Below are 17,131 nucleotides of genomic sequence, written 5' to 3'. Positions count from 1 at the left end.
GATCCTTTGATAAACAAAACATTAGCAAGGACGGCTACGTTTTTGTAAAATGGAAGTATTTTGTAACATTTAAAAAGTCCTTACTGTCGTTTTTGATGTACTAAATGCAACCCTGCTGAATAAAAGTATCGATATCTTAAAAAAAAAAAAAGACAACATCCCAAGTGATTCCAAACTGTGAAATGGTAATGTAGATCTTAGCATTCAGCAAACCCACCTTCTGAAAGAACTTCACAGAGATTTTTCAGAGTGGTAAGCAGAAGCAGGTTAACTTCAGAGAGATCATGTATAAATTCTACGGTGGTCTGTGCTGTGAATTGAGTCTCCTCAACATAAAAGACTGTTCCGTCTTGAGTAACTGTCAGGCTTTTGGTGGAAGGGTTAAAGAGGGGAAAAAAGCCAGGAATCCACATTTGGCAGCGCTTCAGGGCTGGGGTTTGGAGCTGCGCTGAGTTAGCCTTCGTCAGCACATCATGGCTCTTTGTTGACTTTTTAAAGGGCTGTTTCTAAAGGAAACTGCTTTTCAAAATGTTGCTTCAAGTTTTTTTCTTTCTTTTTTTTTTTTTTGAGGGTGCCCATGTGAGCGGTCATGATCTGTGAAGGAGGATTTGATCTCTTTTGACTGTAACATTCTCCAAAAACAAGGTCTAAAAGTCCTAATTCAGTTCCAGTAACTCAAAGCACTGCTCACTTCCCAGAGACCTGCTGTAAACAAGCGGTCATCATCAGCTGATGAATCAGCTGGTTACACTGGATGTGCAAACACCTCCTTTTAAATAACATCATTTCAAAGTTTCACAGTATTTCCGGTTTAGTGCTACTAAATATACAGAATGACAGCAAAAACATAAATCTATATGTAAACTTTATAAACATACAGTTCAACCACTGCAGTGTGATTTATGAATGAATCCATTAATTCTTTTGGACAGACTTTTGGACCCTAAATAACTGATTCCAGTGGCTTGTTTTGATCAGTCAATTTTAATATAGACTTTATAAATCAAACTGAAGGAACAAATGGGAAAATTTCTCTCGAGTTGCATTCAAAATTGCATAGTGATTAGCATGGATGCTTGTTTCCACCATTGAATAAAAACAAAAAAATGTAATTGCGACTTTTTATCTCACTTATTTTCTTCTTCTACAGAGTTCTCCAGCTTGATCAATATTTGCAATCGTGTGTTACAATGTCAGAATTGTGTGATTATATACTTGGAATTGCTTGTTACAATGACTTTTTTTAAACAAACATTTAGTTTTTACATTATAAATCGCAATTGCAAGTGCATATATCTCTCAATTCTGAGAAAGGAGAGAGAAAAAAAAAAGAGTCCGAGAGAAAAAGTTGCAATTACTTTTTAGATTTTTAGTTTTTATCCCATCGCTGATATTGGCTTCTGTAGAGTAGATACAAGATTTGAATAAGAATTTGAATACTATGAATTCAGACGTACTCGTCTTTTCACACATTGTTTTTTATCTACTATATATATCTAAAAGAGTAGTCATATTTGGATGCAGGATTTATCTTTTCAGTCTGGTTGCTAACCGATCATAAAGCCAAGTTGCCAGATAATTTCAAAATTCTGTTTAGTAAAATGGATATTTTTGCTTTTCTAAAGAAAAAAGACTAAAACAGGGAGACACAATATAATATACAATGTGTCATTCACCCAAACCCATCCATGAGGTCAAGAGAGGACCAGAATCTGCCGGGTAATCTTTCGTGATGCTCAAGCCATTGATTGATGGCGGGTCATTGATGATGTCATGCAGACAGTGGAGGTCACGTGATCCACTGCCTGATACAGCTACAGACAGCAGTCATGTGTGTTAATAAACATCAGCTGACCGGGTTACTCTGTAAACGCTGGAGCAGATCTATATTAATTGAGGTGAAAGATGAGAAATGCCATTAAGATATTTGTTTTGTTGGATGAATGGAAACCAGTAGTGCTCCAGGGGTCAGTTTGGCTTGAAAAATAAGGCATGTTAGCAATTGCTTTTTTGAAAATCTGATTTTTTTTGTGAATCTTTAGGGGAAAAAAATACTTATTTTAAATAATTTATTTGGTTTTGCATGAAAATAACCATTTAGCCCTATGAAGCCTGACATATGAAATTAAGTCATAAAAATCAAAGGACATTTATTTATTGAACAAACAAACATGCATATGTACGTACATACATAAATAATTTAAATATGTTGTTTTGTTTTTTTTTGTTCTTTGAGATAAATTTGGCTTCATGGCTCATATAGTATGATACAGGAAAATATGGAGCTCATACTCAACACAGTTTTATCCAGAAGACCAAATTGAGCAAAAATATAAGCAATTTGGAACAAATTCTAATATTCTTATGGTCAAAAGTAAGATTCTTGTAATGTAATTCAGTGAGATCTTTAAAACAGTATAGCAAATACTGAAGTAAAATGATATGAATAAAAGTTATGACTTGATATCTCCCAATAACACTACACTTACATGAATATAGTCAGATAATATTAAAATGCTTAGGTTTATGATCAAACGTCTGAGGGCAAAATATATAATGATGCAATGATGATGATTGAAAGATGAACAAATAAACGTTCCTCAAAAGAAAAATGAATTATGAATAATCAAGTATATTTAGGAGGAAAAAGTTACTGGTAACACATTAGATTGGAAAACACACATTCATGGTTAATTAAGCGTTTTCCCTCGAATTATTCATAATTTATTGATAGTTGTTGTAATAGTTATGTTTAGGGATTGGGCTGGTTTAAGAGATCTAGAATATAATCATGCATTTAATATATGCTTCATAAGAACTAATAAACCATCAGTATGTTAGTAATAGTGAACCGTGTTGGTCTTTTATAGACTTGAATCAAATATATAGGATTAAACTTCAAAGATACAACTGGATGCCCTCGCAGAATTCGGTGTTATTTAAATAGTACGGTATATAATGTGTATATACTAATAGTGAACAATAACATGTTCTTTTATCTTCTGTGGTGATCTAGATGATCATTCATCTCTTTCTCTCTCTCTCTCTCTCTCGCACACACACACAAAACAATCACGGTAATGCACCACCCAATAGAGTGCATTTACTATAATTGGCCGTTATAGATCAGTGTCTTCAGGGAATGCTAATGAGCGGAGAGGTCAGGCACTGAACCCTGGGGAGGCATTCATCTGTGGACATCCCTGGAAACAGTCACCAATAAGACCCATATTATCCATCCAGTCTTCATGCAAACATCAGCCTCGTCCCTTATCGTTTTAGCCATTCAAAACACCCTTTCCATTGAGAAAAGTGAGCGCTGGTCGAATAGTAATTGGCGAGTCAGTTGTGATCTTGTGTTTTAAAGCCAGGTTAGAAAAGGCCTCCTTGAGCAGATGCGTTGGAGTGTGTGAATTTTAATATTGCAGTCAGGTCAGCCGTCATAACTCAGAAGGGACGTTCGTCTGAAGGACACTGAAGCAGCACTCAGCTTTATTAAATTAAAGCTCCTCTGCCAAAATACACAACGGCAAAAAGCATCTTCTGTCAGCCGCTTTATTAGATGTGGGACTGGACCTGAAGTGCATAAAGCAAAAAGATCTTACCATCAGCCTCATGTCATGCCCTGAGATTAAAAGCACAGCATGACGTGTGCGACCGTGCATTTAAGAGTGCTCTGTGTTCAAATAAAAGAGAATAAATACAAAATAAATACTTCCAGTTGCTGTTTTGTGTAAATGTGTCGGTTTTTATGACTTTTGCATGCTATGCTATAGTATAAAATAAAGCATTTAGGTGGTAAAAGTATGTTTATAAATATATATGTATGTATGTGTGTATTTAAAATTTGTGTAGAAGAAATGGATTATAATCTAAACAACTGCTTATGTTTGCGTCATATTTGTTTTCAGAAATTGAATGACTAACTCAACATCTCATACATCTGGATGTTTTCCCTCAGGCCCTGATCCAGCTGCCAGTGTATATCTCCCAATGTGAGGAGGTTCGTTTGTTCTTTGAGACGCGTCCTGAAGACCTGAACCCACCGAAAGAGTACGCTTACACTCCGTGCAACACACACACACACACACACACACACACACAGATATTGAAAATCCGTCAAAGTGACACAGAGAACTATTGAGGGATTGATTAATAAATCAAATAAATCAACATATAAAGCCACTTGCCTGTACAGCTCACCAAATGAACAATTAGGTAAAATAAATAAAATAAAAAAATAATCTTGTCTTGTATAAACACCCATTTATACTGTGTGATTATTATTAATAATTATTATTATTATTAACATTAAATGTAATATTATAATAGCAACACATTTGCTTGAAATAAAATAAACATTAACTGAAATGAAAAAAAAGTATTTTATTTTTATTTTTATCTAGTTTCATTTGAAGTTAAACTTAAAAAAAAACCTATATAGACATAGACAAGAAAAAAAGTAAAGAATGAAAAAACAAAAATGACTCTTATTACTAAAACTAAAACAAAATGAAAAAAAAAAATCAAATTCAAAATATCAACAACAAAACGTATAATAGTTAATAATTGATACTGATGTGTTCTAAAACTGTCTTTACATTCAGAACAAAACAGAACCTGATCGTCTAACTTGCATTTCTTCATTTTCAGGGAACCCAGTGGAAAAAAGAAATCCGGTAAGCAGATGATGTTTGTGAGTTTAAGTTGGATTAATGAGTTGTGATTGACTGGTCAGTGTGCCCTCTGCTGGCCGTGCACTTCATTGAGCTTTCATTTGAGCTACAAACATGCAGCTCGCACCCTTCACTGTTACCTGAACCTTTCCACCTTCGCCCTCACTCCTGCTCTCATTCATGTTCCCTCATCAGGCATTGTGGAGCGAGCGACTTCTTTCCGAAAGAGAGGTAGTAACAGATACTTGCTTAGCCGTGCTCTGTGTGTGTGTGAGCCCCCGAAGGCGTTTCGTAGGTGGGCAAGGGCTAAGCTTTGATGTGCATGGCGGTGTGGTGGTGATGGTTTACTGGATGACCTTTAGTGTGACTGGAACAGTTATAGTGTTCCTGTGGTGGTAGTGCTTTAGCAATAAAGCAGCAGTTGATGCTAACTTTTTCTTCACAAGGTAAAAGAGAGCAACACTTGCACCAAATGAACACAAATGCATTCAAAAACTGATTGAAGAATTGCATAATTTGACATGTTTTGTGAGATGCAATGTAGTTTATTTAACACTGCAATGTTTAAAAAATACAAATTTGATAACTTTTTTTATACTGTTGTGCAGGACTGGTGTTTTCTGTGCTCTTATGAGTTAATTGTGCTCTCTTCAGCCTTGTGATTAAAATGTTCATCAAGGCTGGAAGATTTCTGTAATCATGTGATTTATTTAGTCATTAAAAATTGTAAACGCTTTAGACGATGTGCAGCTTTTGTGTTGAGCTCAGTAGAAATCAGTGAATGATTTCAAAATAATACGAAGTAAGGAATTTTGTCGATAGGAAACATTACGTTTTCATTTACTCACCTTTATGTCGTTCCTTCTTTCTTTCTTTCATTCATTCTACAGAAAATGAGAAATTTTAAACCGTGATCATGCACATGAAGTAATTATACCTATATATATATATATATATAATGAAACCTGGGAGATTTCTGGCCTTTCATTGAAGTTTACACAACTAAAACCTGACACTGATTCAAAAAGTGAATAAAAATGTTTTCCAAAGAGACACAACAAAAGGAACCGATTTAACTAAGACATGTGTTCTCATATAAATCTTGACCTATGCTTATACACAGTGCTCATAAAACATGATAAACAGAAGCTCAAACATGCAAGAATACATATTTGAGCTCTTCTGAACATTAATGTAGTGATGTTTTATGAACTTTTTGAATGGTGAAAGTGTTAGTCTCATGAGGACGGTCAATTAAAAATATCTTCATTTGTGTTTGGAGGATAACGTCTTTTGTGTTTGGTGCAACATGAGTGTGAGTAAAGTAAGTTGTAAATGTAGACACATAAAATGTGCATATAAGATGTTCTTTGAAAGAATGTCATGGAATCATTCACAGAAATGAGCAAATCAGTTCAGCAGAGACACAAAACAATCTGCTTCAATTTATTGAATTTTTTTTACGAATCACCGAACTAATCTTCATGCACTGCACTGGTGTTCTTCACTCCATTAATTCTATTGTTTTGGGCTCTAGTAAATGTGCTTTGCAGAATAATCAAGACGTGTATTTTTTGTCATTGTTAATTGCACTCTGCTCCATGTTGGCGGTGTTTGACTCTCAGGTTTCCCAGCTCTGATCACGTCTCTTGTTTCTTCTGTTGTGTTGGTGCTGGGACTCCTGCAGGAGGAGACTCGTCCTCATCCGATGCGCTGCTGCTGGAGCAGTATGTGGCCGTCACCGACTACGAGAAGCAGGAGAGCTCTGAGATCAGTCTGTACGTGGGGCAGGTGGTGGAGGTCATCGAGAAGAACGAGTCTGGTAGGAGTCACGCAGTTAATTCATCCAGGCCTGTTATACAGGATATAAACGTGCAATTCTGACTTTTTTTCTTCTATTGTGAGATTTAATAACTGTCACCCCATCCCTTATACGGGACGCCTACATTTACTTCACTATATTACAATTAAATCTAATCTTGACAAACTATACATCATTGGAAAGGTCTAAGACTCCCAAATATATATTTTACCAATGTTTTTTCAAAAATGTGAGTGACAGTTAAGGGGTTAAAATCATGAATTGCGAGTTCTAAAGTCCAATTCTGAGGTGAAAAAGACTGATTTTCTGCAATTACAATATTATATCTTGCAATTCTAACTTTTTCTGACATTTGTGAGTTTGTATCTCACAATTCAATTTATTTTTCTTGCAATTGTGATTTTTTTGTAGAATTGTGAGATTTTAAACTCATGAATTGCAAGTTGTAAAGTCAAATTCTGAGGGGGAAAAGACTGATTTTATAACAATTGCGAGTTTGTATCTTGCAATTCAAACTTTTTTTTCTTAAAATTGTGAGATCTAATAAATGGGGAGTTATAGGGTCCAGTTATGAGCGGAAAAAAAGACAGTTGGTACAATTCTGACTCGACTCAAAATTGAATGTTATAAAGTCAGAATTGTGAGATATATAAAAACTCACAGTTCTGAGGAAAAACAGAATTGTGAGCGAAAAAGCTTTAATTACCCCCTTTTTTTAATTGCTCACTTGTAATTGCTCACCTAGTGGCTAAATGATGCAAGTTGCGTTGAAGTCACTGAAACATGAAAATACAGACAATCTGTCAATTTTGTGATTGAATCGAAGGCCACCAGCTAAAAAAAAGCTAATTGTTAATTAATTAAATTCATAAAATGTGCAAAAAACAGCTCTGTTGGTGTTTCTTCTCTCATCATATAATGACAACTACCAATTAAGCAAATCACATAAATCATAACCCACAGGCTAAATTAGACAAAGGTTAGTTTATATCCCTGATTATACTGTATCAGTCAGTTGATATTTACATTAATCATACATCATCTATTATATATGAGATGTTAAGCTCCGCCTACTTCCTCATCGTTCCTCTCCTTTCTCTCTGATTTTCTTTTTTCCCAGGTTGGTGGTTTGTCAGCACTGAGGACGCTCAGGGTTGGGTACCAGCCACGTGTCTGGAAGTTCAGGATGACCCTGATGATTTCTCTCTCCCGGCTGAAGAAGGTAGAGTCCTGCTCGTCATCAAATGTTCCTCATCATCAGTCTTACTGGAATCAAATGTCTGCAACAGCAGAAATCCTCCTGTTTATTCAGATTTGATGATCTCGACAGGTGAAGCGTGTCATTTCTTTGAATGCCCATTCCAGAAACTATAAGAAGGATAACTCGAAGCAAGTCATTCATGCATTTTGTGGCACTTTCACAACATTTCTCTGTTTGAAATTCCCATTAGCGATTCTTCAACGTTTGGAAATACAACTTCCAACATATTCCCATTACTTTTACCCAAAAAAAACAAACAGCGCAAGGTTTGAATACTTCTTTTTACAAACAATGGACATTATCACACTGCAAAGAGTATTTGTCTTGTTTTCATTTCAAATGTCTAAAGATTATTAAATCAAGATGCATGGATTTGAGAAGCAAAACGACTTGAGACAAGAAGTCTTGTTTTCTGAGAAACTGGTCAAAATGCAAGCGCGTTTATGATTTAAAGTGGAACATATATAGCTGCTAATAAGTTCAGCAAATCAGTTTAATTACTTGAAATTAAAGCTCATTTAGTAGCACAAATATTGCACACTTTACCAGAAGACAGTCTTCCTCAGATCTTACTTAGAAAGTTAATCTAAGAGAGTTAATCTCAGTTCTTCGAATGCAAGAGCAGTGTTTATTTATTTATTAGGCCAGCATATCCAGTATAAAGAGTCATGACCTGAAGGTTTTCACATGTGTCTGCTTGCTCTCTGCTGGAGTGTGCCGGAGATTCTGGTCACTGCCGAGGCACGTTGGTCGCCGGCGTACTTTAGGGGATCTGTTCAGCACAGGCTTTGGCCAAGGTTCACTTTATCACTCTATTGTGACGCATGCATGTGTGACCCCTGCATGCGCTGCAACCTGTACGTCTTGTAGACCACAGCACGAATCAGGGGATTGTAACACTGGTGCCATTTCTTTAAACAATACTTTCATTTTACTTTTAATTTCTGGTTTGCAAGAGGAATTGCTGAAGCACATGAAATGCCCCTGTGAATTAAATGGTGTTGCCTGATGCATGACTGATCATGAAAACCCTGTAAATATACAGTAAATGTCAAACACAATCACAATTTAAACAGATTAAAGGGATTGTTCACCCAAAAATGAATTTGCTGTTTGTTTTAGACCATCCAAGATATAGATGATTTTTCTTAAGTAGCACAGTAAAGAAGATTTTTAGTTGAAACCGTGCTCCTTGGCGATTCTGGTAATAGTGTTGTAAATCATTTTTAGTTTCTTGCACAGACTGATGGTTTCACTTCATAAGACCAAAATATATCATCAGGAGCCAGGGGGATTCATTTTGTGTTTTTTAATATGCGTTTTTCATTAGACAGGTAGCCATGATTGTTAATTATATCAGAAATAAATTGGAATGACCCATATCTTCACAGTTTCACTCTGTGATTTTGTTCCATTTTTTACAGTGTATATATATATATATATGTGTGTATACACATACTGTTCAAACTAAATTTTTCATCTGCCATAGAACTGAATCTATGATTGAAGATAAGCATGTAAACTATCAAACGTAGTGTGCTCATGCCATGTTTAGATTGTGATTTTGTTGGTAGCATGTGAAAACAATCAGTCTTGCCAGCAGATGTGCTTATGATGTCCATACTTTTGTCTCCGATCAGATCCTCCCCACCCTCCTTCATCTGCTATTCATTCACTCAAAGCAGAAAGAGAAAATGCGGATTACAAGCAGCCAATTAATGTAAAATAAGTGAAAAAGTGAAACTACATCAAATTTACCACTGCATGTTCTCAACTATTTTGGCAAAACAATGAAAGCTCAGTGAATCTTCTAAATTTTTCAAGCAATTAGAAAATGTTCTGGTTGTCGAGCTTTAGTTCCATTATAAAACGCACACAAATGTATACAAATATAATAAAGAAAACATAAGTGGTAAATCGGCTGTAGTGGTTGGACATTATTCATGAATGGCACTCTTAACTTTTCTAATATGCCTTTCGTATCCTCAGAGGAAAAGTACACTGCAATCTATCCATACTCTGCACGCGATCAAGATGAAATCGATTTGGAGAGAGGCATGACTGTTGAGGTCATTCAAAAAAACTTAGAAGGCTGGTGGAAGATCAGGTAAAATCAACTGCAGATGTCCTCAGAAAAATACTTAACAGGCATTTTCTTGGAGCATTCTCCCATTTACCCCCATAGATACCAAGGAAAAGAGGGGTGGGCCCCGGCATCCTACCTGAAGAAGGCTGATATCCTCAGTCAGAAGATGGCTGCTGGCGCTCCATGTCATGCCAGCACTAATGACCTAGATGTGGCTTCTAAACAGCAGAATGCCAACAAGGAGAACCAGCGCGACCGATTTTCACCATTTTCAGAAAGCAAGTGCAGTAAGCAAAGATTTGCTTCATTGTTATCTAAAAAATTACAGGTATTTAAGGTCTGAATTTAGCTTTGTGAAATTATGCTACATAGCAGACGGGCTGCATGTGAATGCAAATTCACTCTCTGACAATAGGTGGCGCTTATGGAACAGCAGTGATACACCATAAACATTGCATTGGAATTCCTAAAAAAATTATTTGCCAAATGGTAATGGTAGGTGGCACTTATGGAACAGCAGTGATACACCATAAACATTGCATTGGAATTCCTAAAAAAATTATTGGCCAAATGGTAATTGACACAATTTAATACACTCACCAACAACCAATTTTACTCTCATTTGGTGCTTGGCGAGTTTTAATTTTAGGCTCTGGTTAATAAACTAAAGATTACTCAAATAGACTGTCATTATTGCTAAATAATCATCTAAAAAGTTATCAGGGCACCAAATTGAAGGTGAGGTAAAAATAATACTAATGCATTCCAAGTTGTTTCATTCAAAAATATAATGGCCTGATTAGCCCCATTTACATGCATGATTTTAGAGTACACTCAGTGCTGGGCTGCATCAGAATTAAAAAAAAATATCTAGACGATTATTCTTTGGCAACCACTAACAGTAACAGCCAAGAGTAAGAGAGACTAAAAGATTTTGGCCCTCTAAATTCTGCCCTTTTCTCTTCTGCAGAAGCAGGAGCACGACAGAGACCTCCACCACGCCGGGATCTTTCAATAGTAAGGGTGATCATTTACAATTGCATCTCAAATATTTCTAATTCTTTCTTTAATGTTCTACTGGGGATGAAGTTTGGCTCCAAACTTGATCAAACTCGCCTGCCTGTGACTTTCTAGGAATCCTGAAAACATTAATTAGCTTGTTCAGATGTGTGATTAGGCTTGGATCTAAACTCTGCAGGAAAGTTGACCTTGAGGCCAGAGAACCCCTGATTTATAGAATTGAGATGCCATTCAAGATTATGGAGTTTGATTGGTTGGAGGATAGAGGAGCAAGGAAACAGCAATTTGAGGATTGGGAAGCACTCAAGATTTTGACATCCTAACTCTTGTCCTGTCTCTTCTTCTAGCCACGAGGAGCGAATCTGCCTAAACCTCCAGTGCCCCCACAAGTAGAGGAGGAGTATTACACCATAGCTGACTTTCAGACAACCATCCCAGATGGCATTAGCTTCCAGGCAGGAGTGAAAGTTGAAGTGAGTATAACAGCAGACAAAGTGTTGACTTTCATTTTTGATTAATTCTCAAATTAACACATCTGGATATTCCATATGCATCTCGATATTTACCTCGCATCTTGTAATCCCAGGTCATTGAGAAGAACTCTAGTGGCTGGTGGTACATTCAGATAGATGATAAAGAAGGCTGGGCTCCAGTCACATTCATTGATAAATACAAGAAAACCAGCAATGCCTCTAGGCCTAACTTTTTGGCCCCGGTTCCTGGTGAGATGGGTCAACTGAAGCTTGATGATCCCTCAAGCAATAATACCAACTCTGAGAACAGTTGGTCCAAACCTCTACCAGATGAACCTTTATCCAAGTCTGATTTCTCCACCCGTTCCAAGATGAGAGAATGGAAGCCCAATGCAGTTAAAGGCAGCTCCCATTATTCAGGGCCCTTACCACCTCCTCCATCCTCACCCACGGCTGAAGAGAAGCCAGCTTTACCGCCAAGGAGAGAATCTATCAACAAGAGCCTGGAGTTGGAGGACAAACCCAAACCAGACCTTCCTAAACCTCTCCCACCCAAACCACCAGTCCCAGGAGTCATTGTCCCATTGGTGACTCCAAAAGCAGCTCCTCTTAAGCCAGACAAACCCCCAGAGATAAAGGAGGAGAAGAACAAGCAGCTCTACCTGCGCAATGAGATGGGCTTGGAGTGTGGCCACAACATCTCAGCCAAGGAGGTGAAAAAGTTCAACCTTAAGCCTGTGGCCAAGCAGCCTCCCAAACCCAAAGCAGATTCGCAAGAAGACAAGCCGTATTCAGCCAACCCAGCCCCGTTCCTCAAGCCGAAACCAGTGGTTAGACCAAAGCCCCCACCTGCAGCCAAACCAGAGCCAGTGGCCAAGAATGAGCTGGACATCACAAACCTTCGGAGTAAGCTTCGTCCATCTAAACCTCCAGAGTTCAGCAGCAACTCGACTGATCCCAACCAGCAGAGTGAAACTCTCCTGAATAATGCCAGAACAAACGAAGAGTCAAAGTTCCCCAACAAACTACAAAACGGTCATGATCCATCAGAAACTACTAAACCACCACCAACAACAGCCCCAAAAGATCCTCCCCAGAGGCCTTCTTTGGTACCTAGAAGACCTCCTCCACCAAAGAAGATCTCTGAGCTGGCCGGTCCTACAGACACCAAAGCACCCCAAAAAGACTTGCCAGAGGGCAAGCCAGCCATCCCTCCTCAGATCAGACCCCCGCCGCCCAAAACAAAACCAAAGGAGAAGGAGGAACCCAAGGCAAAAGTACCTGTGCCACCAAAGCCCCACATTAAGACAGAAAAACCTGCGCCTCCAAGAGACAAACTCCCACCCCTTATCAAGGATCCGGCCAAGGAGGAGCTGTTCTTAGCTGTGGCGGACTTTGAAGGAGACGAGCAGACGCCTGGCTTTAAAGAGGGCGCAGTTTTCGAAGTTCTGGAGAAAAGCAGCAGCGGCTGGTGGTTTTGTAAAAACGTGAGCGATGGGCCAGTGATTGAGGGCTGGTTCCCTTCCAATTACCTGACCAAGAAACCTTAGGTACTCTTGACATGGCTGCCTAAAGAAAACTTATTTAATTAACATCCTTTATTTATGGATACCTTTTTTTAAAATGACATTCCATCCTTCGCAAGTTCAAACAGGCCATAATAATTTGTTTGCTTGCTTTTTTGTAACTCTTTTCCCTTTTGGGGAAAAACCATGTGTGCTTTCATATGTTAGCACTGAACATCAAGGCTCTTGCCTTGATTCATATATTAATCAAATTAATCATTTATCACTAAAGGTTTAGGTGACTAGCAATATATAAATGACTTTTCGCAGCCTTCGTGATATTGTGCCTCAAAATATGCAAAGTGCTTTTGCCGTAGATTATGCAAAACGTGATGTCTGAGCAGTGTCTATCAGCGGATTCGAAATTCAATATTACGCATACTAGTAATCCGTATAGTAGCAGGCTTGAGCTTACATGGCATAGCCTGGAGTACTTGTTAAACTAGCTTCATTCCATTTTGAAGCTTTTAGTTTACAAAAATTGGTCTGCTTTTTTGTTCTAACACTAAAAAGACTTTACGAATCATGTTGCTTATTTATCTAATTTGTTTTTTGTTTCAGTCTGCACTTTTTTATAGACTTTGCGTAGAAGTCTACACTGCAGAACCAATGAGTAAAGGGAAGGTGCAAAACAAGGAGAAACAGGAAACAAACACATGGCCTTAAGGTTTACAGAACAGTGGCATCCATTTCTAGTTTAATTTTCACAGTTGATTTGTCACATGAATGTTCTAGTAAACATTGATTTTAAAAAGCAGCCCCTTTTGCAGTACCAATCATACATTAGTGAATAACAGAATACCTCAGCCATGATATCGTCATTATTTTATATGTCAGTATTGCCCTAACAAAGCATTTTCATATCACTGACAAAGGTGCTTAGATATTTTACAGTCATTGTCAGATGTTTTAACATTCATGCTCGACTGGTTTCAAGCATACATTTGATAAACATGTTTATTTTTAACACTACATTTGAAAATGTGGTTTATTATGTTACTGAAATATTTCTTGTCTTTTTTGACTATTTTGTTTTCCATTCATTTATCCGAAAAAGTGTTAAATAGGTGCCCAGTCTGACCCGACAATACCAGGAGCACTGAAAATATGCTCATTTTGCTCTATGGTCATCAGCTCCTAGTTGCTATGAAATGCATTCATACTCCAATCAACTCGATCTATTAAATAATGTACAACAAATGAAAGTGCCTGACTTTGGCAAGGATAATGGAAGGTGTTTGTGAAGCTGAGAAATTATTGCAAGAAAATGAGTATGAGGGAAAAAAAAATTATAATATGAAGGATAACAGAGAGAAGAGGGTAAATATTCAACAGAATATGTTGAAACTCAAACCACAAAAAAAAAAAAAGAAACAAAGGCAAGATGACATGGATAACCTGTTTGTTTGTATTTTTTAAGCATTTCTGTGATGTTTTGTCCTTAGTATTTCAAGTTTGATTTTTAACTTTGTCTTAATGTAAATCAAATAAACATTTCAAATAGTCAAAATGTTTTTTTTATTATTATTTTGAGCAATTCCATTTATATTGGTATTAAACTGTATGTGAGAGTGTTCAACAGTACATTTCTTTGTCCTTTATACAACTGTCTTTCTTGATTAATTTATTTCTTTATAGAATTTATAAAAAACATAATTTTTAATGCCAAAAAATAAATATAACTGAAGTTCGGAAGGCAGGGGTTTCAAATTCTCCAAAATGTTGTTCAACTTGCAAGAGACCACTTTCCTAAAAGTAAGCAATAAAGTAGAGCTGAACACGTTTTTTTGTGTTTTATAGATGCATGTTTTTGCTCAAAATTATCTACAGATAGATCTCTTGCAGTATCAACAAGTGGAAATGAAACTAAAATAAAGGTGATTTAATATATAGACTACAGTTTTTGAGAAAGGTTAGTTAGTCAGATACTATAATTGGTAAGATCAAATGATGTAGCTAAACTTTGATCTGCATTGTCTAAATTTGATGTGTTTACTTAGACCTCTATTTTTAAATGGAAAACCAAGATAACATTTTTCACCATTATTTTTCGGATGTTCGGATGAGACAATTTTACATGGAGGTAACAAGACTTATGAAATGTTTAATGAAGGCAGAAACATGAGTACCTTACATCTTCGGTTTATTAAATGTTATTGAATATAATTTACTGCGCTTTGTGAACTAGTAAACTTTTTTTTACAATGTTATGGTTCCTTTTAAAGGAAACATCTTGGGTTATGTATGTAACCATGTTTCCTTCAGAAGGGAACGAGACACTGCGTCCTTGAGGAGTCACTATGGGGAACGCCTTCAGCGTGACCGGTGTCAGAAGCATGCATCTAAACCCCACAATAACATTGGGCGGTGACAGCCTGTGACATCATCACCTGGTGCGCCCACAGTATAAAAGGGTGCCGGGATTAACACGTCATCCGCTTCTTCTGAAGCTTATGTGCGATGCATGGCAAGGGAACTAGAGGTCGCAGTATCTTGTAACCTGAGACGTTCCCTTTTGAGGGAACTTCGAATTGCATCCTCTAGGGGTCGCTGTGGGGAATGGTATACCAACACTGCCATGATGAGGGGAGTGCATACCAAACTTTCATTTTGCAGTAAAGTTGAACCGTTTGGTTAAGATCAGTTTGTGTTTAGATTGCTGTGCTAATTATTTTGAGAACAAGTAGATTGCACTGGAGAAAAGTGTCAAATCAATTGAGAAAAACTAATATCCTAATGATTTTGGCATAGAAGAAAAATCAATAATTTGACCATACAATATATTTTTTTAGCTATGGCTACAAATATGCCTATATGCTATTTATGACTGCTTTTGTGCCCCGGGGTCACAATTCTCAATGGGAACAAAGAAAAGAAGATTGAAATGACCTGAACATTGAGTCCAACTTGTCTGTTAGTTTCTTAGTTTTCCAAAATCTGCCTTCAACACTGATGCTTCTGAAAACAAAAGTTTCTAAATAATTACTTGTGGTAGGATCAAGATATGAAATTAGGATTACAACCGGTTTGAATTCCTGCTTAAATTGCAGAGTCATGTTTTGCAGCAGTTGTTTTTGTTGAGCGGTGATGAATGGCCTGCAGGGGGCAGCAGAGCTCAGAAATTGACAAATTTAATTGAGTAATATTTCTCTTTTTCATTGAGTAATATGACACCAGGAAGAGTTTTCTTTGTGGTTTCTGATGAATCACAGCCGTGTGCAGGGTCACATTGATTTTTAAAAAGCTTCTCTGAGTAATATTGAGTGACTCTGACACCACAGCCACAATATGACCAGATTTTGGAAATGCAAACCGGGGATTTTTAAATGAGGAATTCATTATGATGATGATGCTGTGGGTCAAACTGACCCCTAAATGGTTTTAATACAACTGATCAGAAATCACAGTAAGAAAAATGGTAAAATAATATTAAACAAACAGACCAAAACAGTATAAAAAAAAAAGAAAGAAAAGTGGAAACAAAGTGGAAAGACTGTATTATATCAAACTTTTTATTTTCTAGTTGCATTTAATGTTTTCATAAAACCGTGGATATACTGTACACAATTACAGCTTTTTCAAATATTATTAATTTCTATGTTTGTGCTTTTCAAAGTTGATCTTTACTTTCTCTAATTAGGATTTTTATTTCGCATTTTGAGCACAAATGAAGTGGTTTCTGTGCTACAGGTCACCAGCAACTAAAACTAACAAAAACACAAGCAGCAAACGTGTAATAATGTGTAATACAGACAGTGGTTCCATTCATAATTAACTTCAAATTAAATCAGATTTTTTCTTCTTTCAAATGCTGTACATCACAGTTGGAATTAATTTTTTTAAAATTTTTATTTATTTATTTTTTCTTTATTTTTTTTTTATTGTACCAGATTTATACAATTTAAAGTACAACAAAAATGTAAATTCTGTCATCATTAATTAATTCTCCTGATTGTTGATTGATCCAAACCGGTTTGATGTCTGTTCTTCTGTTGAACAAGACATTTTAAAGATTGTTGACGGTAGCCATCGACTTTTCCAGAGTAAAATACTATGAAAGTCAATGGCTACTGTCAACTGCTTCTTTAAAATATCATTATTATTATTATTATTAAAGTTGTTGTTGTTCAGCAGAATAAAGAAACTTGTACAGGTTTGGATCAACATGAGGTTGAGCAAAAGAGAATAGAATTTAGCTTTTTTTTAACTAAAACTGTTTCATAAAAAG

At 36.6% G+C, this 17,131-nt stretch overlaps 1 protein-coding gene across 3 annotated transcripts in view; it reads left to right on the top strand.

The window, feature by feature from the left end:
• LOC132117547 (SH3 and PX domain-containing protein 2B-like) overlaps positions 1–14,413 on the top strand; it is a 35,997-nt gene extending 21,584 nt beyond the window's left edge. The window contains exons 5-14 of one of the 3 annotated variants that reach the window (XM_059526902.1): positions 3,962–4,053; positions 4,654–4,679; positions 4,872–4,907; positions 6,364–6,498; positions 7,619–7,720; positions 9,749–9,866; positions 9,945–10,123; positions 10,816–10,862; positions 11,213–11,338; positions 11,452–14,413. In XM_059526902.1, the coding sequence (XP_059382885.1) occupies positions 3,962–4,053; positions 4,654–4,679; positions 4,872–4,907; positions 6,364–6,498; positions 7,619–7,720; positions 9,749–9,866; positions 9,945–10,123; positions 10,816–10,862; positions 11,213–11,338; positions 11,452–12,888 (2,298 nt within the window). In that variant the 3' untranslated portion in view covers positions 12,889–14,413. Of the gene's footprint in view, positions 1–3,961; positions 4,054–4,653; positions 4,680–4,871; positions 4,908–6,363; positions 6,499–7,618; positions 7,721–9,748; positions 9,867–9,944; positions 10,133–10,815; positions 10,863–11,212; positions 11,339–11,451 lie in introns of all 3 variants that reach the window. The other 2 variants (XM_059526901.1, XM_059526903.1) reach the window with 2 other exon arrangements.
• The last annotated feature ends 2,718 nt before the right edge of the window (positions 14,414–17,131 follow it).

Source organism: Carassius carassius, chromosome 36, assembly GCF_963082965.1.
Source record: "Carassius carassius chromosome 36, fCarCar2.1, whole genome shotgun sequence".
Taxonomy (NCBI): Eukaryota; Metazoa; Chordata; class Actinopteri; order Cypriniformes; family Cyprinidae; genus Carassius; species Carassius carassius.
Note: the sequence above shows the minus strand (reverse complement) of the source record. Positions and strands in the feature narration are given on the sequence as shown.